This window comes from Eubalaena glacialis, chromosome 6, assembly GCF_028564815.1.
Source record: "Eubalaena glacialis isolate mEubGla1 chromosome 6, mEubGla1.1.hap2.+ XY, whole genome shotgun sequence".
Classification (NCBI taxonomy): Eukaryota; Metazoa; Chordata; class Mammalia; order Artiodactyla; family Balaenidae; genus Eubalaena; species Eubalaena glacialis.
In genome coordinates, this window is record NC_083721.1 from 153275129 (window position 1) to 153301156 (window position 26028).

Below are 26028 nucleotides of genomic sequence, written 5' to 3' on the forward strand. Positions count from 1 at the left end.
CACAGTCCACCAGTGGCCTCCCTGTGGACGTTCCGCTGCCCGTCCCTGGGCTCCGAGGTTTCGCTGGAGCAGCCAGCATTGAACCCCAAGATGGTAAAGCCACAGCTCCTAGCTCTCGCTAGAGTCTGTGCAAGTCCTGCCACCCACAAGGATCTCAGTGTTTCCCGGCACACTGTGACCCAGTGTTCCTCCCGCCCTCTTGAAAGCACCATCTTTTCCATAAGCTGTCTCTTACCGCATCCCCAGTCATACTTGTCCTGAGGCTACCGTGGCCAGATTCCTTTCCCAGAAGCCCTATGCCACTTGTGTGGCCCTTGAAACTGACATTTCCTTTCTGCCCAACGAAAAGAAGGAGAGAGATAGGGAGAGAAAGAGAGAGAGAGACAGAGAGACAGAGAGACAGAGAGACAGAGAGAGAGGGCTGTGTATTGCTCTAGAGCTCTGGAGAAAGGGGAGCCTAAGACAGAGGAGTGACTGGGAGGGAGCTGAGGACTAGATGTGTCTGCAGAGGTATACACCCTATAGAGCTAGAGACCCGGATGCAGTTGTAGCTAGAGAGTCAGATACATTGGTGCATACACATTCAAGTGGCAACTCTCAGAATATTTTCCTACTTCCTGCCGCTGACACACCCATGCTGGACATGGGGAGCACGGATTGAGCCAGTCGAGAATCACTCAGCACAGAGTGTACGAGGCACATGTGTTGGAAAATGTTTTTGAAAGAAACAGTGGAAGGGATCACCTGCCACGACGTTAAGATGCCACAGGCATTTGGTTTTTCAGTTCCTTTGTGCATCGCTTTAGTTGTAACACGGCTTATCTTTTGAGAGGTGTGTGCGTGTAGTGTGTGGCCCTAGACAGACAAGGAGAGAGAGAGAGGGACGGAGAGAGATTATTTGCCTGCATAATAAACCGGGCACAGTTGTTCCTATGAACTCTGGCAATGAAAGTGTTTGCATAGGTCTGTCCTTGTGTGCAAAGACGATGCCCTTGAGGAACCCTTCCACACCATGCACCCAGAAACCAAGTGCAGGTTGTCACTGAGAGACTGTTTTTGTGATTCCACTAGGGTGTGTTTGTGGCTACAAGCTACGGGACTAGACAGGGGCGTCTGGACCACCTTCCCATGCTGTGCCAGGCCAAGGGAGGGATTTCACCTCCCCGAGGAAACGCGGGAGAATACAAAGCGACCAAAGCACAAGCAAGAACTTGAACTGAGTGCCAAGATTTATTGATTGGATCAATGGAATGTCACATACAACGGGGAAATCCAGTTCAGCCTTGGGTCCTCCTCGTTGTCATTGGAAGGCTAGAATTCCTTGAGGCTTCAGAGGTGGTGTCCCTCCTGGTGCCCATGCTTCCTGACAGTCCGTGTGGAGCATGGCATTGCTCGTAGACACAACGCAGTTGCCGTCGACAGTCTTCTTGCCTTGGCCGCCCTGCCAGACACTATCATGAGTGTTGCTTGTTCCTTGTCCTTTCTCTCGCCCGTGGCTCTGCCTCCCAGGAAAGGAGGCTTGAACGGGGCTCGGGGGAAGGTCTTCCTACCTCCCCCTAAGCCTGTGGCACTGGGGAGCCTGGCAGCATGTCGAGCAAGGCCTGGAATTCTTCCTCGCTGAGGGGGGCTTCCAGGGTTGCCGCAAGTTCCTCTTCCTCTGCGTCCGCATTCGGCAAAGGGCCTGCCTTGTCCAGAATGTCCGCGTCTGACAAGAGTTCGTCCAGGAGGCTTGAGGAGCCTAGAAGGGCTGAGTGCTGGGTCTGTTGCTCCAGCTGGGGAGATGTCTCTTCACTTGAGGTTGCCTGCTGCTGCCAGAAGTGTGTCTCTGGCGGTGCAGGCGTCAAGATGGCCCCCTGGGCAGGCTGCCCACTGGCGATGACAGCATGTGTCCCTTCGCCCCACGGAACTGTGGCCGGAAGAGGCTGTGGGTTCTGGCATCCCTGAAGTGCTGCCAGGCTGGGCTGGACCACGATGAACATCAACGGGTGGCCCACACAGCACCCAGAGGCAGCCCCTGGCACAAGAAAGGTGGGGGAGAAAACAGGAGTGGCCGCAGCAAAGGATTGCGTGCTCTCAGGTGCATGAGAGGGAGCATAACGATGAGAGCTGCTAAGGACAGTGGGCGGGGGGCTTTGGTCCGACAGGGCAGTCACGGCTGATGTGGCATCTGGGCCTTCAGCCAGGGCATTCACAGGCCCACTAGCGCTCTGCTTTGGGTGCCGAGCTCTTCAGTTCTGGAACCATATCTAGGGAACCATATGGGGAGACAGGAACATTAGCAGCGCGACAGTCCAGATCTACTTGCCGCCGCCCCATCCCCGGCCGGCCCCGCCCCGGCCCGCCCTGCCCTGCCCTGCCCTGCCCTGCCCTCCAATCTGTCAGGTCCATGGCAAGTACTGGTGGGCCTCATCTAAGGGCCATTTTACCTAGAGATTTCGCCTTGGCTCCTGAAAATGCGGGAGGACGTCAGGGCAACACAGGACCCACCCCACTCCTCCCCACCCCTCCCCACCCCTCCCCACCCCTGGCTTTGAGGAGAGCCGTCATTGACCGGCTACAACCTCAGGTCCCTCCCTGGCTGCCCAGGACTTCCGTTGCCCTCTCCTCTTCTGGAAAGGGATGCCTTCAGATCAGCCCCCTTTGCGTATTCGTAGGACGAAGGGAACCTCCTCCCAATCCCCCCTCGCCAAGCCTACATATATCCAGCAGCAACCCGTCACAAGGTTTAACACTCCTTCCTCGTGGGAGAAGCCAAGTCCCACCCACTGGTGGAGAACTTACCTGGATTCGAGGTTCGGGAATTCCTGTCTGGTGAGCCAATTCTTCCCTGGCAGCAATAGATGGAAATCGATCCCTCTCAAAGGCTTGCACAAGGACCCTTGTTTGAGAAGGAGAGATGAGAGTCCTCTTTCGCCTGGCCTCTCTTCCCAAGCTTTCTGAAGAAGAACACACAGAGAAGAGAGGACATTCAGGCCAATTGCAGCACATTCACAGCAGATGCAGTGTGTGGTATGTAGGAAGTGGTATGTCATAGATCAAGATCGATACATCGATACATCTTATTGAGTGCTATGTGAAAATGCCCCATGTGATGGAAGAAGGGATTTCTGCACATCCGGGCAGGTTCCGGACCCGAAGATTCCAAGCCTTCCTGGCCATGCATCTCCCCACCCTCCAACAGGGGCATGATGCTCCTGTGTGGAACAGGAATGGGGCAAGAACCCAAGATATCATGGTTTCCTCTCTGAAGCGTTCTTGGCCTCCCACGGTCATCCACGTTCAGAGATGATTGTGTCTCAAGGGGATGCTCTGGGGAAATGCCTTTGGATTGCTGGCTACTTACCTCGAGTCAAAGTCTGAGGTGGTGGTGGCCGCAGCGGCTGCGACTGCCCTCCTTTGAAGGCATTCTCCGACAGCAATCGGCTCTGCTTTAGGCGTCTTCTTCGTTGGTTTTGAAACCAAACCTGGGTACAAAGAAAGAAAGCCTTGTCATTCAATGCTTATGCACGTACTTCCAAGATCTATTGCAGGGGTGCACCATAGAACAAACGCACAAACACGCCAGCCAGCCAACCAGCCAGCCAGCCAGCAACAAGCCGACTAATGGAGACCCAGTATGGCCCATCTGCCCCCAGTGGAAATATTTACGATTCAAAGGGACTGAACTCTCACTAGCAGGTAGAATGTAGACTCCCGCTTTCGCCTCTGAAGAAGTGCACCAGATTCCAGGATACACAATCTGTGTCCGTGAAAATAATCCTTCCTCTTCGAGTCACCTTACTGGTGTCCAGAGTAATGACTTGTGACACAGGAGGAGACAATGCTTGCTTTCCCACAGTCAGAATGGGATGGATAGCTACCTCTCTCTCTCTCTCTCCCCCGCCCCACCCCTTCTCATCAAAACTACCAGTTTCTCTGTGGGTCTTTTGGTCTCCGTCTACGATTCTCCGCATCTACCTGTTGACGTCTGTCTCTGTTGCCACCCGCCCTCCTGCCCACCTGACTGCCTGCCTGCCTTCCCCTCTCTCTGTCTCTGTCCCAGGCTCTCAGGCTCAATCTCTTTTCCCTCATTTGCTCTCTTTGCCTCCCCTTTGGCACGGTCCATGCCCGATTCATGGTTCCCTGCCTCTCTTATGTCCCCACAGGCAGTACTGTCTCATAACACGCAATCATATCCATTAGCAAGTGCCCGCATGAAAACCACACTTCCCATGCTGCCTGGGAACTACTCATTGACAGTTACTTCTCAGGGACTACATGCCTCCATCACTCTTAGGTCAGGAGACTCTTATGTACCCGCTCCCCATCTTCAGAATATGTGTCCTTGTCTTCAACAGTGAAGCAGTGTGCATGCTACCTCATTCCCCGAGGCCGAACTGCAGTGTGGACCTGTGCTTGTGTGCGTGTGTGTGCGCATGTTTTTAGACGTTTCTGACGGTGGTGTGTGGAAAATGTGACACCCTGAGAAAACGTGTTCGTAGGGAAAGCCAATCAGTCTTTGGCGACGCTTTGTAAGGTCGCAGGCGAGGTGTTCCTACCTTTGGTGACTCCTCTCCAACCTGCCCAGAGAGGGAAGTCTTCAGCACGGCTAGTTCCTCGGAGGCCAGCCACCAAGGGAACACCTCCCTGGCACCACCAGGCCCTCCTGCTTCCTTGGCCCCTCGCCCTTTATGCTTGACCACCCATTTGAATGGACCTCTCGCCACACAGCTCAGTCTGGCCACGTTTTCCAAAGGGAGCCACCTTCCTTGCCAAGATTCGAGTCCCTGCTGTCTGGAGCACCCCGAAGAGGAAGCCCCAAGGGCAAGGACTCCAGCTGGCGTAGGGCGACTTGCGTCTGGACATGGACCCCGAGAGGGAGAATGGATCGAGAGACTCGGACGTACCTGAATTCTGCTTTCTGGAATGCCCAGTTCTCGCGCCAGCCGTTCTCTGGTCGTTATCCCGGGGTAGGGGTTCTGTTGAAAGAGTGCTTGCAGGGTGTCCTTCTGACTCAGCCTCAGAACCAGCCTCCTCCTTCGCGATGGTCTTGAGAGTCGGCCTGTGGGAGAGAAAAGGGGGAATGTGTCAGGGGCGAATCCATGGAGGTGCAAACCAATGGTACCGGCCCAGCGCTGGTCCTTGTGCCACGTGAAAAACCTCTAAGCCAGGGGAAGACTCTGCATTTGGAACAACCGTGGGTACACCCTGAAAGCCACGCTGAGTGGGACCCTGTGGGCTCAAGCTAAGCTGAGGGTCAAGGCTATGGGGATCCCCCCACCACTCGCCAAGGATCCACAGGGCGCCATGCAAGCAGAAGGGGAAAGCCCTAGAAAAACAGGCTAACCTGACCAAAATGGGTGGAAGGATTTTCCACCTGTGGAGGCCTGAGAAAGTCTTGATGGCTTCTACCAGATTTACCTCGAACTCTATGCTAACGAGAGGAGCCCGGCTTCTGGCCTGTCATACGCACAGGGCACATCCGCTTTCACTATTTGAAAGGAAACGAGACGAAAGCCAAACGAAGCCAGACAAACACACAAGCCAATCCCCAACACAGGACGCACTAGGAGATTGTTTTGAAGACCCACTTTTTTGAGATAAGGACCAACGTGGGGCCCCGTCTGATGGCGCCCACACACCCACCCACCCACCCACAACAGCCCGGTACTCCTCGGAAGATGAGTTTCCCTTTCCAGGCACCAAGGTCATGCTGACTCGCCGTGTGTGCGTGCTATTCTTTCAGTTGGGCAGCCTTGAAGGGCTGCCCCCCACCCCTGTCCTATTTGAGGTTGCGTCTTTCTGGTGGCAAGGGAATAGATGGGTGTTTGTTTCCTGCCTTCTAAGGCGGGAGCCGGGTGTGATGGCCAGGGTGGGTGTGGTTTCAGGCACGTCCGGCACATCCCTGACATTTGAGTTTCCTGAACTCTCTCCAGCTCTAGGACAACGCCAACCCTTCTGCAAGGGCCACCTGCTCTAGCAGCTGGCAGCTGGTGACGTAGGGTCGTCTTCAGGTCTCCCGCTGGAAGGAGGCAAGGCAAGGCAAGGGTTTCGGACCCCCAACGGGGACTTCCTTTAAAAGCGCCCTTCCTTCCTGCCAGCTCCAAGGAAAATCTTTGGAAAGCACTCAAGGAACGAACGTGTCACACTGCGGATTTTGCCTCTCCAGAGGCTCCTGCACTGGCTACCTTGGAGTCCAATGAGAGACAGTTTGAGTGCTCCTGGAATCTCTGTTTCCCAGGCTCTAGCTTTCAGTTGTGCTCAAAGAAAAATTATCTTTTTCTTCTATTCTTAATACATACTGGATGTGGATTCTTTCCATGGACACCACAGAAGTTAACCAGTTCAAATGGACCACGAAACCAAAGAGAGCAAATCCATAACAACAGCAAGAACAGAACATGGGTAACCAACTCAAAATCCCAAACACGGTCAACTGGAAAAGAGTGTCAGTTTAGTTGGGAACGTTTTCAAACACTCGTGTTCCGTTCACTGCAACCACAGGCTGGGATTTTGGTAGAGAAGCCATTGTCGGGCAACAGGCCTACCTACTTCCATGTCGATTTCAAGAAGGAAAACAAACGAACCAGCAAACCAGAAATATGTACGTGAAATGCCCAAACCAAGGTGCATCCTTTTGCCCAACTGATTCCAGAAACATGTCCCAGCATATCTGTCCGTGCCAATTGGTGGTCATTGGGAAACTTCAACCTTCGTGGTGATCAACCCTTGGGGTGGGGAGGTGCATGAGTGTATTTGGAGGACCCAACCCCAGAGCCCAGATGCTGAGGGCAACGTACCTCTGGAGGGGCTGTATGCCGGACGAGCTGGACGAATCCATGGTGGGAGACCCACACGGATGGCACGGAAACTGCTGGCCAACTGTTCAGTGCTCAGAAGCTCAGGATTTATAATGGATGAGGATGCCCCGCCCCTATTTATGTAAATAGCCGCAGATGGTGGGGAACCCTTCCTTGCAAATTGAGAACCTGGAAGGAATCCCGTGAGGCAAGTGGGCGTTGGAATGGAAGGCCTGTTCGGAGGCTCCCAGGTCCCTTTGAAGCTGCCGCCCTCGTCATCCTTTCCCAGAATGCTTGGGGTCCAGTGCTCTCTCGTTTTCACACCTTTTCACATTCCACACATACTTTTGCTCTCCGTGGAATTCCCCAACTCTGAGTCCCTCACGCTCAGGTGTGTCACGGTACTTTCCAAAATGGAGAGAGAACCTGGAGCCTAGCTTCCTCGAGTACGTTTCCCACTTCGCTCATCACCACCAGGACGTCATTGCCTCCCACTCTTAAAGCATTTCCTTGGCTGGGTTTGAGTTCCCGATAATTCACATACTAAGCTTGACTGCTTATCTCGGATCTACCCATGGTCCTCAACAGTTCGGGACTTTTTCAGAGGTACCCTGAATCCCACCCCCTTGCTCACATGCCATGGAGAGACCAGAGAAAGGGGCACGCCACACGTGTAGGTTTCACAAGCCAAGGAACTTAATTTCAGTGCTTGTCCTTGGCGTCCACAAGATGAAGTCGGTTTCACGTTCACTGTTCAACAGGCATCTGTACGATGAAAAAGAAGAAAAAGAAGAAGAAGAAGAAGAGGAAGAAGAAGAAGAAGAAGAAGAAGAAGAAGAAGAAGAAGAAGAAGAAGAAGAAGAAGAAGAAGAAGAAGAAGAAGAAGAGGAGGAGGAGGAGGAGAAGGAGGAAGAAGAAGAAGAGGAGGAAGAAGGGGAGGGATATGAAGCAAGTTATATGATGGATGATGACACAGCTGGGTTTGAAAGGAATGCTTTGGATTCCAAATACAACCATCCTAACATCTTCGGGGCATTTGGGCTGCAGAGAATTGAAAAATTAAAAACAAACAAACAAAAAAACCACACAGAAACACAGAACCATCTCTAATGTGTTCTTTTGCCACCACGTGGATTAACATGAGGACAGTGAGCTTATTTAGAAACAGTTGGGAATTGCAGTTATTACACCACCAATTCGTGAAAATATGGCTGGGGTGTGTGTATTTGTGTGATCTGTGTGTTTGATTTTCTGCACCCACTAAGGGTGGTTGTCAGGTGGTACCCGTGGACGGATGCCACCGGGACTAGTAGGTGTCGGCAAGTCCCAGGAGGCCCAGGAGGCCCAGGAGGATGTTCTGAGGAGGTGCACGTCCTGGTCCCTTGTCCTCAAGTGCCAGAGATCAGAGGGTGGCGTGACCATCTTGTTGGATCAGGGTGGTTTTTCCCGGGAAGCTGGAAGTTTTGGCTGAGATAATCACGGAAACATGGGATTTGCTGGCTCGTCCCAGAAGGCACTGGCTTCCAGACTTGGACCGGCTCCCACCTGGACAATCCAGGTGGGGTAAGCTTGCTTGGGAGAGTAGAAGCTTTGATCAGCATGGCAGCCAGGGCATCCTGAGAGCCCGCAGGTGTGTTTATGCACAGTCCACCAGTGGCCTCCCTGTGGACGTTCCGCTGCCCGTCCCTGGGCTCCGAGGTTTCGCTGGAGCAGCCAGCATTGAACCCCAAGATGGTAAAGCCACAGCTCCTAGCTCTCGCTAGAGTCTGTGCAAGTCCTGCCACCCACAAGGATCTCAGTGTTTCCCGGCACACTGTGACCCAGTGTTCCTCCCGCCCTCTTGAAAGCACCATCTTTTCCATAAGCTGTCTCTTACCGCATCCCCAGTCATACTTGTCCTGAGGCTACCGTGGCCAGATTCCTTTCCCAGAAGCCCTATGCCACTTGTGTGGCCCTTGAAACTGACATTTCCTTTCTGCCCAACGAAAAGAAGGAGAGAGATAGGGAGAGAAAGAGAGAGAGAGACAGAGAGACAGAGAGACAGAGAGACAGAGAGAGAGGGCTGTGTATTGCTCTAGAGCTCTGGAGAAAGGGGAGCCTAAGACAGAGGAGTGACTGGGAGGGAGCTGAGGACTAGATGTGTCTGCAGAGGTATACACCCTATAGAGCTAGAGACCCGGATGCAGTTGTAGCTAGAGAGTCAGATACATTGGTGCATACACATTCAAGTGGCAACTCTCAGAATATTTTCCTACTTCCTGCCGCTGACACACCCATGCTGGACATGGGGAGCACGGATTGAGCCAGTCGAGAATCACTCAGCACAGAGTGTATGAGGCACATGTGTTGGAAAATGTTTTTGAAAGAAACAGTGGAAGGGATCACCTGCCACGACGTTAAGATGCCACAGGCATTTGGTTTTTCAGTTCCTTTGTGCATCGCTTTAGTTGTAACACGGCTTATCTTTTGAGAGGTGTGTGCGTGTAGTGTGTGGCCCTAGACAGACAAGGAGAGAGAGAGAGGGACGGAGAGAGATTATTTGCCTGCATAATAAACCGGGCACAGTTGTGCCTATGAACTCTGGCAATGAAAGTGTTTGCATAGGTCTGTCCTTGTGTGCAAAGACGATGCCCTTGAGGAACCCTTCCACACCATGCACCCAGAAACCAAGTGCAGGTTGTCACTGAGAGACTGTTTTTGTGATTCCACTAGGGTGTGTTTGTGGCTACAAGCTACGGGACTAGACAGGGGCGTCTGGACCACCTTCCCATGCTGTGCCAGGCCAAGGGAGGGATTTCACCTCCCCGAGGAAACGCGGGAGAATACAAAGCGACCAAAGCACAAGCAAGAACTTGAACTGAGTGCCAAGATTTATTGATTGGATCAATGGAATGTCACATACAACGGGGAAATCCAGTTCAGCCTTGGGTCCTCCTCGTTGTCATTGGAAGGCTAGAATTCCTTGAGGCTTCAGAGGTGGTGTCCCTCCTGGTGCCCATGCTTCCTGACAGCCCGTGTGGAGCATGGCATTGCTCGTAGACACAACGCAGTTGCCGTCGACAGTCTTCTTGCCTTGGCCGCCCTGCCAGACACTATCATGAGTGTTGCTTGTTCCTTGTCCTTTCTCTCGCCCGTGGCTCTGCCTCCCAGGAAAGGAGGCTTGAACGGGGCTCGGGGGAAGGTCTTCCTACCTCCCCCTAAGCCTGTGGCACTGGGGAGCCTGGCAGCATGTCGAGCAAGGCCTGGAATTCTTCCTCGCTGAGGGGGGCTTCCAGGGTTGCCGCAAGTTCCTCTTCCTCTGCGTCCGCATTCGGCAAAGGGCCTGCCTTGTCCAGAATGTCCGCGTCTGACAAGAGTTCGTCCAGGAGGCTTGAGGAGCCTAGAAGGGCTGAGTGCTGGGTCTGTTGCTCCAGCTGGGGAGATGTCTCTTCACTTGAGGTTGCCTGCTGCTGCCAGAAGTGTGTCTCTGGCGGTGCAGGCGGCAAGATGGCCCCCTGGGCAGGCTGCCCACTGGCGATGACAGCATGTGTCCCTTCGCCCCACGGAACTGTGGCCGGAAGAGGCTGTGGGTTCTGGCATCCCTGAAGTGCTGCCAGGCTGGGCTGGACCACGATGAACATCAACGGGTGGCCCACACAGCACCCAGAGGCAGCCCCTGGCACAAGAAAGGTGGGGGAGAAAACAGGAGTGGCCGCAGCAAAGGATTGCGTGCTCTCAGGTGCATGAGAGGGAGCATAACGATGAGAGCTGCTAAGGACAGTGGGCGGGGGGCTTTGGTCCGACAGGGCAGTCACGGCTGATGTGGCATCTGGGCCTTCAGCCAGGGCATTCACAGGCCCACTAGCGCTCTGCTTTGGGTGCCGAGCTCTTCGGTTCTGGAACCATATCTAGGGAACCATATGGGGAGACAGGAACACTAGTAGCGCGACAGTCCAGATCTACTTGCCGCCGCCCCATCACCGGCCGGCCCCGCCCCGGCCCGCCCTGCCCTGCCTTGCCCTGCCCTGCCCTCCAATCTGTCAGGTCCATGGCAAGTACTGGTGGGCCTCATCTAAGGGCCATTTTACCTAGAGCTTTCGCCTTGGCTCCTGAAAATGCGGGAGGACGTCAGGGCAACACAGGACCCACCCCACTCCTCCCCACCCCTCCCCACCCCTCCCCACCCCTGGCTTTGAGGAGAGCCGTCATTGACCGGCTACAACCTCAGGCCCCTCCCTGGCTGCCCAGGACTTCCGTTGCCCTCTCCTCTTCTGGAAAGGGATGCCTTCAGATCAGCCCCCTTAGCGTATTCGTAGGACGAAGGGAACCTCCTCCCAATCCCCCCTCGCCAAGCCTACATATATCCAACAGCAACCCGTCACAAGGTTTAACACTCCTTCCTCGTGGGAGAAGCCAAGTCCCACCCACTGGTGGAGAACTTACCTGGATTCGAGGTTCGGGAATTCCTGTCTGGTGAGCCAATTCTTCCCTGGCAGCAATAGATGGAAATCGATCCCTCTCAAAGGCTTGCACAAGGACCCTTGTTTGAGAAGGAGAGATGAAAGTCCTCTTTCGCCTGGCCTCTCTTCCCAAGCTTTCTGAAGAAGAACACACAGAGAAGAGAGGACATTCAGGCCAATTGCAGCACATTCACAGCAGATGCAGTGTGTGGTATGTAGGAAGTGGTATGTCATAGATCAAGATCGATACATCGATACATCTTATTGAGTGCTATGTGAAAATGCCCCATGTGATGGAAGAAGGGATTTCTGCACATCCGGGCAGGTTCCGGACCCGAAGATTCCAAGCCTTCCTGGCCATGCATCTCCCCACCCTCCAACAGGGGCATGATGCTCCTGTGTGGAACAGGAATGGGGCAAGAACCCAAGATATCATGGTTTCCTCTCTGAAGCGTTCTTGGCCTCCCACGGTCATCCACGTTCAGAGATGATTGTGTCTCAAGGGGATGCTCTGGGGAAATGCCTTTGGATTGCTGGCTACTTACCTCGAGTCAAAGTCTGAGGTGGTGGTGGCCGCAGCGGCTGCGACTGCCCTCCTTTGAAGGCATTCTCCGACAGCAATCGGCTCTGCTTTAGGCGTCTTCTTCGTTGGTTTTGAAACCAAACCTGGGTACAAAGAAAGAAAGCCTTGTCATTCAATGCTTATGCACGTACTTCCAAGATCTATTGCAGGGGTGCACCATAGAACAAACGCACAAACACGCCAGCCAGCCAACCAGCCAGCCAGCCAGCAACAAGCCGACTAATGGAGACCCAGTATGGCCCATCTGCCCCCAGTGGAAATATTTACGATTCAAAGGGACTGAACTCTCACTAGCAGGTAGAATGTAGACTCCCGCTTTCGCCTCTGAAGAAGTGCACCAGATTCCAGGATACACAATCTGTGTCCGTGAAAATAATCCTTCCTCTTCGAGTCACCTTACTGGTGTCCAGAGTAATGACTTGTGACACAGGAGGAGACAATGCTTGCTTTCCCACAGTCAGAATGGGATGGATAGCTACCTCTCTCTCTCTCTCTCCCCCGCCCCACCCCTTCTCATCAAAACTACCAGTTTCTCTGTGGGTCTTTTGGTCTCCGTCTACGATTCTCCGCATCTACCTGTTGACGTCTGTCTCTGTTGCCACCCGCCCTCCTGCCCACCTGACTGCCTGCCTGCCTTCCCCTCTCTCTGTCTCTGTCCCAGGCTCTCAGGCTCAATCTCTTTTCCCTCATTTGCTCTCTTTGCCTCCCCTTTGGCACGGTCCATGCCCGATTCATGGTTCCCTGCCTCTCTTATGTCCCCACAGGCAGTACTGTCTCATAACACGCAATCATATCCATTAGCAAGTGCCCGCATGAAAACCACACTTCCCATGCTGCCTGGGAACTACTCATTGACAGTTACTTCTCAGGGACTACATGCCTCCATCACTCTTAGGTCAGGAGACTCTTATGTACCCGCTCCCCATCTTCAGAATATGTGTCCTTGTCTTCAACAGTGAAGCAGTGTGCATGCTACCTCATTCCCCGAGGCCGAACTGCAGTGTGGACCTGTGCTTGTGTGCGTGTGTGTGCGCATGTTTTTAGACGTTTCTGACGGTGGTGTGTGGAAAATGTGACACCCTGAGAAAACGTGTTCGTAGGGAAAGCCAATCAGTCTTTGGCGACGCTTTGTAAGGTCGCAGGCGAGGTGTTCCTACCTTTGGTGACTCCTCTCCAACCTGCCCAGAGAGGGAAGTCTTCAGCACGGCTAGTTCCTCGGAGGCCAGCCACCAAGGGAACACCTCCCTGGCACCACCAGGCCCTCCTGCTTCCTTGGCCCCTCGCCCTTTATGCTTGACCACCCATTTGAATGGACCTCTCGCCACACAGCTCAGTCTGGCCACGTTTTCCAAAGGGAGCCACCTTCCTTGCCAAGATTCGAGTCCCTGCTGTCTGGAGCACCCCGAAGAGGAAGCCCCAAGGGCAAGGACTCCAGCTGGCGTAGGGCGACTTGCGTCTGGACATGGACCCCGAGAGGGAGAATGGATCGAGAGACTCGGACGTACCTGAATTCTGCTTTCTGGAATGCCCAGTTCTCGCGCCAGCCGTTCTCTGGTCGTTATCCCGGGGTAGGGGTTCTGTTGAAAGAGTGCTTGCAGGGTGTCCTTCTGACTCAGCCTCAGAACCAGCCTCCTCCTTCGCGATGGTCTTGAGAGTCGGCCTGTGGGAGAGAAAAGGGGGAATGTGTCAGGGGCGAATCCATGGAGGTGCAAACCAATGGTACCGGCCCAGCGCTGGTCCTTGTGCCACGTGAAAAACCTCTAAGCCAGGGGAAGACTCTGCATTTGGAACAACCGTGGGTACACCCTGAAAGCCACGCTGAGTGGGACCCTGTGGGCTCAAGCTAAGCTGAGGGTCAAGGCTATGGGGATCCCCCCACCACTCGCCAAGGATCCACAGGGCGCCATGCAAGCAGAAGGGGAAAGCCCTAGAAAAACAGGCTAACCTGACCAAAATGGGTGGAAGGATTTTCCACCTGTGGAGGCCTGAGAAAGTCTTGATGGCTTCTACCAGATTTACCTCGAACTCTATGCTAACGAGAGGAGCCCGGCTTCTGGCCTGTCATACGCACAGGGCACATCCGCTTTCACTATTTGAAAGGAAACGAGACGAAAGCCAAACGAAGCCAGACAAACACACAAGCCAATCCCCAACACAGGACGCACTAGGAGATTGTTTTGAAGACCCACTTTTTTGAGATAAGGACCAACGTGGGGCCCCGTCTGATGGTGCCCACACACCCACCCACCCACCCACAACAGCCCGGTACTCCTCGGAAGATGAGTTTCCCTTTCCAGGCACCAAGGTCATGCTGACTCGCCGTGTGTGCGTGCTATTCTTTCAGTTGGGCAGCCTTGAAGGGCTGCCCCCCACCCCTGTCCTATTTGAGGTTGCGTCTTTCTGGTGGCAAGGGAATAGATGGGTGTTTGTTTCCTGCCTTCTAAGGCGGGAGCCGGGTGTGATGGCCAGGGTGGGTGTGGTTTCAGGCACGTCCGGCACATCCCTGACATTTGAGTTTCCTGAACTCTCTCCAGCTCTAGGACAACGCCAACCCTTCTGCAAGGGCCACCTGCTCTAGCAGCTGGCAGCTGGTGACGTAGGGTCGTCTTCAGGTCTCCCGCTGGAAGGAGGCAAGGCAAGGCAAGGGTTTCGGACCCCCAACGGGGACTTCCTTTAAAAGCGCCCTTCCTTCCTGCCAGCTCCAAGGAAAATCTTTGGAAAGCACTCAAGGAACGAACGTGTCACACTGCGGATTTTGCCTTTCCAGAGGCTCCTGCACTGGCTACCTTGGAGTCCAATGAGAGACAGTTTGAGTGCTCCTGGAATCTCTGTTTCCCAGGCTCTAGCTTTCAGTTGTGCTCAAAGAAAAATTATCTTTTTCTTCTATTCTTAATACATACTGGATGTGGATTCTTTCCATGGACACCACAGAAGTTAACCAGTTCAAATGGACCACGAAACCAAAGAGAGCAAATCCATAACAACAGCAAGAACAGAACATGGGTAACCAACTCAAAATCCCAAACACGGTCAACTGGAAAAGAGTGTCAGTTTAGTTGGGAACGTTTTCAAACACTCGTGTTCCGTTCACTGCAACCACAGGCTGGGATTTTGGTAGAGAAGCCATTGTCGGGCAACAGGCCTACCTACTTCCATGTCGATTTCAAGAAGGAAAACAAACGAACCAGCAAACCAGAAATATGTACGTGAAATGCCCAAACCAAGGTGCATCCTTTTGCCCAACTGATTCCAGAAACATGTCCCAGCATATCTGTCCGTGCCAATTGGTGGTCATTGGGAAACTTCAACCTTCGTGGTGATCAACCCTTGGGGTGGGGAGGTGCATGAGTGTATTTGGAGGACCCAACCCCAGAGCCCAGATGCTGAGGGCAACGTACCTCTGGAGGGGCTGTATGCCGGACGAGCTGGACGAATCCATGGTGGGAGACCCACACGGATGGCACGGAAACTGCTGGCCAACTGTTCAGTGCTCAGAAGCTCAGGATTTATAATGGATGAGGATGCCCCGCCCCTATTTATGTAAATAGCCGCAGATGGTGGGGAACCCTTCCTTGCAAATTGAGAACCTGGAAGGAATCCCGTGAGGCAAGTGGGCGTTGGAATGGAAGGCCTGTTCGGAGGCTCCCAGGTCCCTTTGAAGCTGCCGCCCTCGTCATCCTTTCCCAGAATGCTTGGGGTCCAGTGCTCTCTCGTTTTCACACCTTTTCACATTCCACACATACTTTTGCTCTCCGTGGAATTCCCCAACTCTGAGTCCCTCACGCTCAGGTGTGTCACGGTACTTTCCAAAATGGAGAGAGAACCTGGAGCCTAGCTTCCTCGAGTACGTTTCCCACTTCGCTCATCACCACCAGGACGTCATTGCCTCCCACTCTTAAAGCATTTCCTTGGCTGGGTTTGAGTTCCCGATAATTCACATACTAAGCTTGACTGCTTATCTCGGATCTACCCATGGTCCTCAACAGTTCGGGACTTTTTCAGAGGTACCCTGAATCCCACCCCCTTGCTCACATGCCATGGAGAGACCAGAGAAAGGGGCACGCCACACGTGTAGGTTTCACAAGCCAAGGAACTTAATTTCAGTGCTTGTCCTTGGCGTCCACAAGATGAAGTCGGTTTCACATTCACTGTTCAACAGGCATCTGTACGATGAAAAAGAAGAAAAAGAAGAAGAAGAAGAAGAGGAAGAAGAAGAAGAAGAAGAAGAAGAAGAAGAAGAAGAAGAAGAAGAGGAGGAGGAGGAGGAGGAGAAGGAGGAAGAAGAAGAAGAGGAGGAAGAAGGGGAGGGATATGAAGCAAGTTATATGATGGATGATGACACAGCTGGGTTTGAAAGGAATGCTTTGGATTCCAAATACAACCATCCTAACATCTTCGGGGCATTTGGGCTGCAGAGAATTGAAAAATTAAAAACAAACAAACAAAAAACCACACAGAAACACAGAACCATCTCTAATGTGTTCTTTTGCCACCACGTGGATTAACATGAGGACAGTGAGCTTATTTAGAAACAGTTGGGAATTGCAGTTATTACACCACCAATTCGTGAAAATATGGCTGGGGTGTGTGTATTTGTGTGATCTGTGTGTTTGATTTTCTGCACCCACTAAGGGTGGTTGTCAGGTGGTACCCGTGGACGGATGCCACCGGGACTAGTAGGTGTCGGCAAGTCCCAGGAGGCCCAGGAGGCCCAGGAGGATGTTCTGAGGAGGTGCACGTCCTGGTCCCTTGTCCTCAAGTGCCAGAGATCAGAGGGTGGCGTGACCATCTTGTTGGATCAGGGTGGTTTTTCCCGGGAAGCTGGAAGTTTTGGCTGAGATAATCACGGAAACATGGGATTTGCTGGCTCGTCCCAGAAGGCACTGGCTTCCAGACTTGGACCGGCTCCCACCTGGACAATCCAGGTGGGGTAAGCTTGCTTGGGAGAGTAGAAGCTTTGATCAGCATGGCAGCCAGGGCATCCTGAGAGCCCGCAGGTGTGTTTATGCACAGTCCACCAGTGGCCTCCCTGTGGACGTTCCGCTGCCCGTCCCTGGGCTCCGAGGTTTCGCTGGAGCAGCCAGCATTGAACCCCAAGATGGTAAAGCCACAGCTCCTAGCTCTCGCTAGAGTCTGTGCAAGTCCTGCCACCCACAAGGATCTCAGTGTTTCCCGGCACACTGTGACCCAGTGTTCCTCCCGCCCTCTTGAAAGCACCATCTTTTCCATAAGCTGTCTCTTACCGCATCCCCAGTCATACTTGTCCTGAGGCTACCGTGGCCAGATTCCTTTCCCAGAAGCCCTATGCCACTTGTGTGGCCCTTGAAACTGACATTTCCTTTCTGCCCAACGAAAAGAAGGAGAGAGATAGGGAGAGAAAGAGAGAGAGAGACAGAGAGACAGAGAGACAGAGAGACAGAGAGAGAGGGCTGTGTATTGCTCTAGAGCTCTGGAGAAAGGGGAGCCTAAGACAGAGGAGTGACTGGGAGGGAGCTGAGGACTAGATGTGTCTGCAGAGGTATACACCCTATAGAGCTAGAGACCCGGATGCAGTTGTAGCTAGAGAGTCAGATACATTGGTGCATACACATTCAAGTGGCAACTCTCAGAATATTTTCCTACTTCCTGCCGCTGACACACCCATGCTGGACATGGGGAGCACGGATTGAGCCAGTCGAGAATCACTCAGCACAGAGTGTACGAGGCACATGTGTTGGAAAATGTTTTTGAAAGAAACAGTGGAAGGGATCACCTGCCACGACGTTAAGATGCCACAGGCATTTGGTTTTTCAGTTCCTTTGTGCATCGCTTTAGTTGTAACACGGCTTATCTTTTGAGAGGTGTGTGCGTGTAGTGTGTGGCCCTAGACAGACAAGGAGAGAGAGAGAGGGACGGAGAGAGATTATTTGCCTGCATAATAAACCGGGCACAGTTGTTCCTATGAACTCTGGCAATGAAAGTGTTTGCATAGGTCTGTCCTTGTGTGCAAAGACGATGCCCTTGAGGAACCCTTCCACACCATGCACCCAGAAACCAAGTGCAGGTTGTCACTGAGAGACTGTTTTTGTGATTCCACTAGGGTGTGTTTGTGGCTACAAGCTACGGGACTAGACAGGGGCGTCTGGACCACCTTCCCATGCTGTGCCAGGCCAAGGGAGGGATTTCACCTCCCCGAGGAAACGCGGGAGAATACAAAGCGACCAAAGCACAAGCAAGAACTTGAACTGAGTGCCAAGATTTATTGATTGGATCAATGGAATGTCACATACAACGGGGAAATCCAGTTCAGCCTTGGGTCCTCCTCGTTGTCATTGGAAGGCTAGAATTCCTTGAGGCTTCAGAGGTGGTGTCCCTCCTGGTGCCCATGCTTCCTGACAGTCCGTGTGGAGCATGGCATTGCTCGTAGACACAACGCAGTTGCCGTCGACAGTCTTCTTGCCTTGGCCGCCCTGCCAGACACTATCATGAGTGTTGCTTGTTCCTTGTCCTTTCTCTCGCCCGTGGCTCTGCCTCCCAGGAAAGGAGGCTTGAACGGGGCTCGGGGGAAGGTCTTCCTACCTCCCCCTAAGCCTGTGGCACTGGGGAGCCTGGCAGCATGTCGAGCAAGGCCTGGAATTCTTCCTCGCTGAGGGGGGCTTCCAGGGTTGCCGCAAGTTCCTCTTCCTCTGCGTCCGCATTCGGCAAAGGGCCTGCCTTGTCCAGAATGTCCGCGTCTGACAAGAGTTCGTCCAGGAGGCTTGAGGAGCCTAGAAGGGCTGAGTGCTGGGTCTGTTGCTCCAGCTGGGGAGATGTCTCTTCACTTGAGGTTGCCTGCTGCTGCCAGAAGTGTGTCTCTGGCGGTGCAGGCGTCAAGATGGCCCCCTGGGCAGGCTGCCCACTGGCGATGACAGCATGTGTCCCTTCGCCCCACGGAACTGTGGCCGGAAGAGGCTGTGGGTTCTGGCATCCCTGAAGTGCTGCCAGGCTGGGCTGGACCACGATGAACATCAACGGGTGGCCCACACAGCACCCAGAGGCAGCCCCTGGCACAAGAAAGGTGGGGGAGAAAACAGGAGTGGCCGCAGCAAAGGATTGCGTGCTCTCAGGTGCATGAGAGGGAGCATAACGATGAGAGCTGCTAAGGACAGTGGGCGGGGGGCTTTGGTCCGACAGGGCAGTCACGGCTGATGTGGCATCTGGGCCTTCAGCCAGGGCATTCACAGGCCCACTAGCGCTCTGCTTTGGGTGCCGAGCTCTTCAGTTCTGGAACCATATCTAGGGAACCATATGGGGAGACAGGAACATTAGCAGCGCGACAGTCCAGATCTACTTGCCGCCGCCCCATCCCCGGCCGGCCCCGCCCCGGCCCGCCCTGCCCTGCCCTGCCCTGCCCTGCCCTCCAATCTGTCAGGTCCATGGCAAGTACTGGTGGGCCTCATCTAAGGGCCATTTTACCTAGAGATTTCGCCTTGGCTCCTGAAAATGCGGGAGGACGTCAGGGCAACACAGGACCCACCCCACTCCTCCCCACCCCTCCCCACCCCTCCCCACCCCTGGCTTTGAGGAGAGCCGTCATTGACCGGCTACAACCTCAGGTCCCTCCCTGGCTGCCCAGGACTTCCGTTGCCCTCTCCTCTTCTGGAAAGGGATGCCTTCAGATCAGCCCCCTTTGCGTATTCGTAGGACGAAGGGAACCTCCTCCCAATCCCCCCTCGCCAAGCCTACATATATCCAGCAGCAACCCGTCACAAGGTTTAACACTCCTTCCTCGTGGGAGAAGCCAAGTCCCACCCACTGGTGGAGAACTTACCTGGATTCGAGGTTCGGGAATTCCTGTCTGGTGAGCCAATTCTTCCCTGGCAGCAATAGATGGAAATCGATCCCTCTCAAAGGCTTGCACAAGGACCCTTGTTTGAGAAGGAGAGATGAGAGTCCTCTTTCGCCTGGCCTCTCTTCCCAAGCTTTCTGAAGAAGAACACACAGAGAAGAGAGGACATTCAGGCCAATTGCAGCACATTCACAGCAGATGCAGTGTGTGGTATGTAGGAAGTGGTATGTCATAGATCAAGATCGATACATCGATACATCTTATTGAGTGCTATGTGAAAATGCCCCATGTGATGGAAGAAGGGATTTCTGCACATCCGGGCAGGTTCCGGACCCGAAGATTCCAAGCCTTCCTGGCCATGCATCTCCCCACCCTCCAACAGGGGCATGATGCTCCTGTGTGGAACAGGAATGGGGCAAGAACCCAAGATATCATGGTTTCCTCTCTGAAGCGTTCTTGGCCTCCCACGGTCATCCACGTTCAGAGATGATTGTGTCTCAAGGGGATGCTCTGGGGAAATGCCTTTGGATTGCTGGCTACTTACCTCGAGTCAAAGTCTGAGGTGGTGGTGGCCGCAGCGGCTGCGACTGCCCTCCTTTGAAGGCATTCTCCGACAGCAATCGGCTCTGCTTTAGGCGTCTTCTTCGTTGGTTTTGAAACCAAACCTGGGTACAAAGAAAGAAAGCCTTGTCATTCAATGCTTATGCACGTACTTCCAAGATCTATTGCAGGGGTGCACCATAGAACAAACGCACAAACACGCCAGCCAGCCAACCAGCCAGCCAGCCAGCAACAAGCCGACTAATGGAGACCCAGTATGGCCCATCTGCCCCCAGTGGAAATATTTACGATTCAAAGGGACTGAACTCTCACTAGCAGGTAGAATGTAGACTCCCGCTTTCGCCTCTGAAGAAGTGCACCAGATTCCAGGATACACAATCTGTGTCCGTGAAAATAATCCTTCCTCTTCGAGTCACCTTACTGGTGTCCAGAGTAATGACTTGTGACACAGGAGGAGACAATGCTTGCTTTCCCACAGTCAGAATGGGATGGATAGCTACCTCTCTCTCTCTCTCTCCCCCGCCCCACCCCTTCTCATCAAAACTACCAGTTTCTCTGTGGGTCTTTTGGTCTCCGTCTACGATTCTCCGCATCTACCTGTTGACGTCTGTCTCTGTTGCCACCCGCCCTCCTGCCCACCTGACTGCCTGCCTGCCTTCCCCTCTCTCTGTCTCTGTCCCAGGCTCTCAGGCTCAATCTCTTTTCCCTCATTTGCTCTCTTTGCCTCCCCTTTGGCACGGTCCATGCCCGATTCATGGTTCCCTGCCTCTCTTATGTCCCCACAGGCAGTACTGTCTCATAACACGCAATCATATCCATTAGCAAGTGCCCGCATGAAAACCACACTTCCCATGCTGCCTGGGAACTACTCATTGACAGTTACTTCTCAGGGACTACATGCCTCCATCACTCTTAGGTCAGGAGACTCTTATGTACCCGCTCCCCATCTTCAGAATATGTGTCCTTGTCTTCAACAGTGAAGCAGTGTGCATGCTACCTCATTCCCCGAGGCCGAACTGCAGTGTGGACCTGTGCTTGTGTGCGTGTGTGTGCGCATGTTTTTAGACGTTTCTGACGGTGGTGTGTGGAAAATGTGACACCCTGAGAAAACGTGTTCGTAGGGAAAGCCAATCAGTCTTTGGCGACGCTTTGTAAGGTCGCAGGCGAGGTGTTCCTACCTTTGGTGACTCCTCTCCAACCTGCCCAGAGAGGGAAGTCTTCAGCACGGCTAGTTCCTCGGAGGCCAGCCACCAAGGGAACACCTCCCTGGCACCACCAGGCCCTCCTGCTTCCTTGGCCCCTCGCCCTTTATGCTTGACCACCCATTTGAATGGACCTCTCGCCACACAGCTCAGTCTGGCCACGTTTTCCAAAGGGAGCCACCTTCCTTGCCAAGATTCGAGTCCCTGCTGTCTGGAGCACCCCGAAGAGGAAGCCCCAAGGGCAAGGACTCCAGCTGGCGTAGGGCGACTTGCGTCTGGACATGGACCCCGAGAGGGAGAATGGATCGAGAGACTCGGACGTACCTGAATTCTGCTTTCTGGAATGCCCAGTTCTCGCGCCAGCCGTTCTCTGGTCGTTATCCCGGGGTAGGGGTTCTGTTGAAAGAGTGCTTGCAGGGTGTCCTTCTGACTCAGCCTCAGAACCAGCCTCCTCCTTCGCGATGGTCTTGAGAGTCGGCCTGTGGGAGAGAAAAGGGGGAATGTGTCAGGGGCGAATCCATGGAGGTGCAAACCAATGGTACCGGCCCAGCGCTGGTCCTTGTGCCACGTGAAAAACCTCTAAGCCAGGGGAAGACTCTGCATTTGGAACAACCGTGGGTACACCCTGAAAGCCACGCTGAGTGGGACCCTGTGGGCTCAAGCTAAGCTGAGGGTCAAGGCTATGGGGATCCCCCCACCACTCGCCAAGGATCCACAGGGCGCCATGCAAGCAGAAGGGGAAAGCCCTAGAAAAACAGGCTAACCTGACCAAAATGGGTGGAAGGATTTTCCACCTGTGGAGGCCTGAGAAAGTCTTGATGGCTTCTACCAGATTTACCTCGAACTCTATGCTAACGAGAGGAGCCCGGCTTCTGGCCTGTCATACGCACAGGGCACATCCGCTTTCACTATTTGAAAGGAAACGAGACGAAAGCCAAACGAAGCCAGACAAACACACAAGCCAATCCCCAACACAGGACGCACTAGGAGATTGTTTTGAAGACCCACTTTTTTGAGATAAGGACCAACGTGGGGCCCCGTCTGATGGCGCCCACACACCCACCCACCCACCCACAACAGCCCGGTACTCCTCGGAAGATGAGTTTCCCTTTCCAGGCACCAAGGTCATGCTGACTCGCCGTGTGTGCGTGCTATTCTTTCAGTTGGGCAGCCTTGAAGGGCTGCCCCCCACCCCTGTCCTATTTGAGGTTGCGTCTTTCTGGTGGCAAGGGAATAGATGGGTGTTTGTTTCCTGCCTTCTAAGGCGGGAGCCGGGTGTGATGGCCAGGGTGGGTGTGGTTTCAGGCACGTCCGGCACATCCCTGACATTTGAGTTTCCTGAACTCTCTCCAGCTCTAGGACAACGCCAACCCTTCTGCAAGGGCCACCTGCTCTAGCAGCTGGCAGCTGGTGACGTAGGGTCGTCTTCAGGTCTCCCGCTGGAAGGAGGCAAGGCAAGGCAAGGGTTTCGGACCCCCAACGGGGACTTCCTTTAAAAGCGCCCTTCCTTCCTGCCAGCTCCAAGGAAAATCTTTGGAAAGCACTCAAGGAACGAACGTGTCACACTGCGGATTTTGCCTCTCCAGAGGCTCCTGCACTGGCTACCTTGGAGTCCAATGAGAGACAGTTTGAGTGCTCCTGGAATCTCTGTTTCCCAGGCTCTAGCTTTCAGTTGTGCTCAAAGAAAAATTATCTTTTTCTTCTATTCTTAATACATACTGGATGTGGATTCTTTCCATGGACACCACAGAAGTTAACCAGTTCAAATGGACCACGAAACCAAAGAGAGCAAATCCATAACAACAGCAAGAACAGAACATGGGTAACCAACTCAAAATCCCAAACACGGTCAACTGGAAAAGAGTGTCAGTTTAGTTGGGAACGTTTTCAAACACTCGTGTTCCGTTCACTGCAACCACAGGCTGGGATTTTGGTAGAGAAGCCATTGTCGGGCAACAGGCCTACCTACTTCCATGTCGATTTCAAGAAGGAAAACAAACGAACCAGCAAACCAGAAATATGTACGTGAAATGCCCAAACCAAGGTGCATCCTTTTGCCCAACTGATTCCAGAAACATGTCCCAGCATATCTGTCCGTGCCAATTGGTGGTCATTGGGAAACTTCAACCTTCGTGGTGATCAACCCTTGGGGTGGGGAGGTGCATGAGTGTATTTGGAGGACCCAACCCCAGAGCCCAGATGCTGAGGGCAACGTACCTCTGGAGGGGCTGTATGCCGGACGAGCTGGACGAATCCATGGTGGGAGACCCACACGGATGGCACGGAAACTGCTGGCCAACTGTTCAGTGCTCAGAAGCTCAGGATTTATAATGGATGAGGATGCCCCGCCCCTATTTATGTAAATAGCCGCAGATGGTGGGGAACCCTTCCTTGCAAATTGAGAACCTGGAAGGAATCCCGTGAGGCAAGTGGGCGTTGGAATGGAAGGCCTGTTCGGAGGCTCCCAGGTCCCTTTGAAGCTGCCGCCCTCGTCATCCTTTCCCAGAATGCTTGGGGTCCAGTGCTCTCTCGTTTTCACACCTTTTCACATTCCACACATACTTTTGCTCTCCGTGGAATTCCCCAACTCTGAGTCCCTCACGCTTAGGTGTGTCACGGTACTTTCCAAAATGGAGAGAGAACCTGGAGCCTAGCTTTCCTCGAGTACGTTTCCCACTTCGCTCATCACCACCAGGACGTCATTGCCTCCCACTCTTAAAGCATTTCCTTGGCTGGGGTTTGAGTTCCCGATAATTCACATACTAAGCTTGACTGCTTATCTCGGGCCTACCCATGGTCCTCAACAGTTCGGGACTTTTTCAGAGGTACCCTGAATCCCACCCCCTTGCTCACATGCCATGGAGAGACCAGAGAAAGGGGCACGCCACACTTGTAGGTTTCACATGCCAAGGAACTTAATTTCAGTGCTTGTCCTTGGCGTCCACAAGATGAAGTCGGTTTCACATTCACTGTTCAACAGGCATCTGTACGATGAAAAAGAAGAAAAAGAAGAAGAAGAAGAAGAGGAAGAAGAAGAAGAAGAAGAAGAAGAGGAGGAGGAGGAGGAGAAGGAGGAAGAAGAAGAAGAGGAGGAAGAAGGGGAGGGATATGAAGCAAGTTATATGATGGATGATGACACAGCTGGGTTTGAAAGGAATGCTTTGGATTCCAAATACAACCATCCTAACATCTTCGGGGCATTTGGGCTGCAGAGAATTGAAAAATTAAAAACAAACAAACAAAAAAACCACACAGAAACACAGAACCATCTCTAATGTGTTCTTTTGCCACCACGTGGATTAACATGAGGACAGTGAGCTTATTTAGAAACAGTTGGGAATTGCAGTTATTACACCACCAATTCGTGAAAATATGGCTGGGGTGTGTGTATTTGTGTGATCTGTGTGTTTGATTTTCTGCACCCACTAAGGGTGGTTGTCAGGTGGTACCCGTGGACGGATGCCACCGGGACTAGTAGGTGTCGGCAAGTCCCAGGAGGCCCAGGAGGCCCAGGAGGATGTTCTGAGGAGGTGCACGTCCTGGTCCCTTGTCCTCAAGTGCCAGAGATCAGAGGGTGGCGTGACCATCTTGTTGGATCAGGGTGGTTTTTCCCGGGAAGCTGGAAGTTTTGGCTGAGATAATCACGGAAACATGGGATTTGCTGGCTCGTCCCAGAAGGCACTGGCTTCCAGACTTGGACCGGCTCCCACCTGGACAATCCAGGTGGGGTAAGCTTGCTTGGGAGAGTAGAAGCTTTGATCAGCATGGCAGCCAGGGCATCCTGAGAGCCCGCAGGTGTGTTTATGCACAGTCCACCAGTGGCCTCCCTGTGGACGTTCCGCTGCCCGTCCCTGGGCTCCGAGGTTTCGCTGGAGCAGCCAGCATTGAACCCCAAGATGGTAAAGCCACAGCTCCTAGCTCTCGCTAGAGTCTGTGCAAGTCCTGCCACCCACAAGGATCTCAGTGTTTCCCGGCACACTGTGACCCAGTGTTCCTCCCGCCCTCTTGAAAGCACCATCTTTTCCATAAGCTGTCTCTTACCGCATCCCCAGTCATACTTGTCCTGAGGCTACCGTGGCCAGATTCCTTTCCCAGAAGCCCTATGCCACTTGTGTGGCCCTTGAAACTGACATTTCCTTTCTGCCCAACGAAAAGAAGGAGAGAGATAGGGAGAGAAAGAGAGAGAGAGACAGAGAGACAGAGAGACAGAGAGACAGAGAGAGAGGGCTGTGTATTGCTCTAGAGCTCTGGAGAAAGGGGAGCCTAAGACAGAGGAGTGACTGGGAGGGAGCTGAGGACTAGATGTGTCTGCAGAGGTATACACCCTATAGAGCTAGAGACCCGGATGCAGTTGTAGCTAGAGAGTCAGATACATTGGTGCATACACATTCAAGTGGCAACTCTCAGAATATTTTCCTACTTCCTGCCGCTGACACACCCATGCTGGACATGGGGAGCACGGATTGAGCCAGTCGAGAATCACTCAGCACAGAGTGTACGAGGCACATGTGTTGGAAAATGTTTTTGAAAGAAACAGTGGAAGGGATCACCTGCCACGACGTTAAGATGCCACAGGCATTTGGTTTTTCAGTTCCTTTGTGCATCGCTTTAGTTGTAACACGGCTTATCTTTTGAGAGGTGTGTGCGTGTAGTGTGT

At 53.3% G+C, this 26028-nt stretch overlaps 3 protein-coding genes across 3 annotated transcripts; all 3 read right to left on the minus strand.

Annotated features, from left to right (window-relative positions):
- Positions 1-1556: 1556 nt before the first annotated feature.
- Positions 1557-5691, minus strand: LOC133093085 (double homeobox protein 4-like protein 4). The gene is made up of 4 exons (XM_061192793.1): positions 5634-5691; positions 4887-5041; positions 3344-3464; positions 1557-2014 (listed from the first exon to the last, which is right to left on the minus strand). Exons 1-4 carry the CDS (start codon positions 5689-5691, stop codon positions 1557-1559), a joined length of 792 nt encoding a protein of 263 aa, XP_061048776.1.
- A 4285-nt stretch (positions 5692-9976) lies between these two features.
- On the minus strand, positions 9977-14111 carry LOC133093086 (double homeobox protein 4-like protein 4). Its single transcript, XM_061192794.1, has 4 exons — positions 14054-14111; positions 13307-13461; positions 11764-11884; positions 9977-10434 (listed from the first exon to the last, which is right to left on the minus strand). Exons 1-4 carry the CDS (start codon positions 14109-14111, stop codon positions 9977-9979), a joined length of 792 nt encoding a protein of 263 aa, XP_061048777.1.
- Positions 14112-18365: 4254 nt separating this feature from the next.
- On the minus strand, positions 18366-22500 carry LOC133093087 (double homeobox protein 4-like protein 4). The gene is made up of 4 exons (XM_061192795.1): positions 22443-22500; positions 21696-21850; positions 20153-20273; positions 18366-18823 (listed from the first exon to the last, which is right to left on the minus strand). The coding sequence occupies exons 1-4, from the start codon at positions 22498-22500 to the stop codon at positions 18366-18368; spliced, it is 792 nt and encodes a 263-aa protein (XP_061048778.1).
- Positions 22501-26028: the final 3528 nt, after the last annotated feature.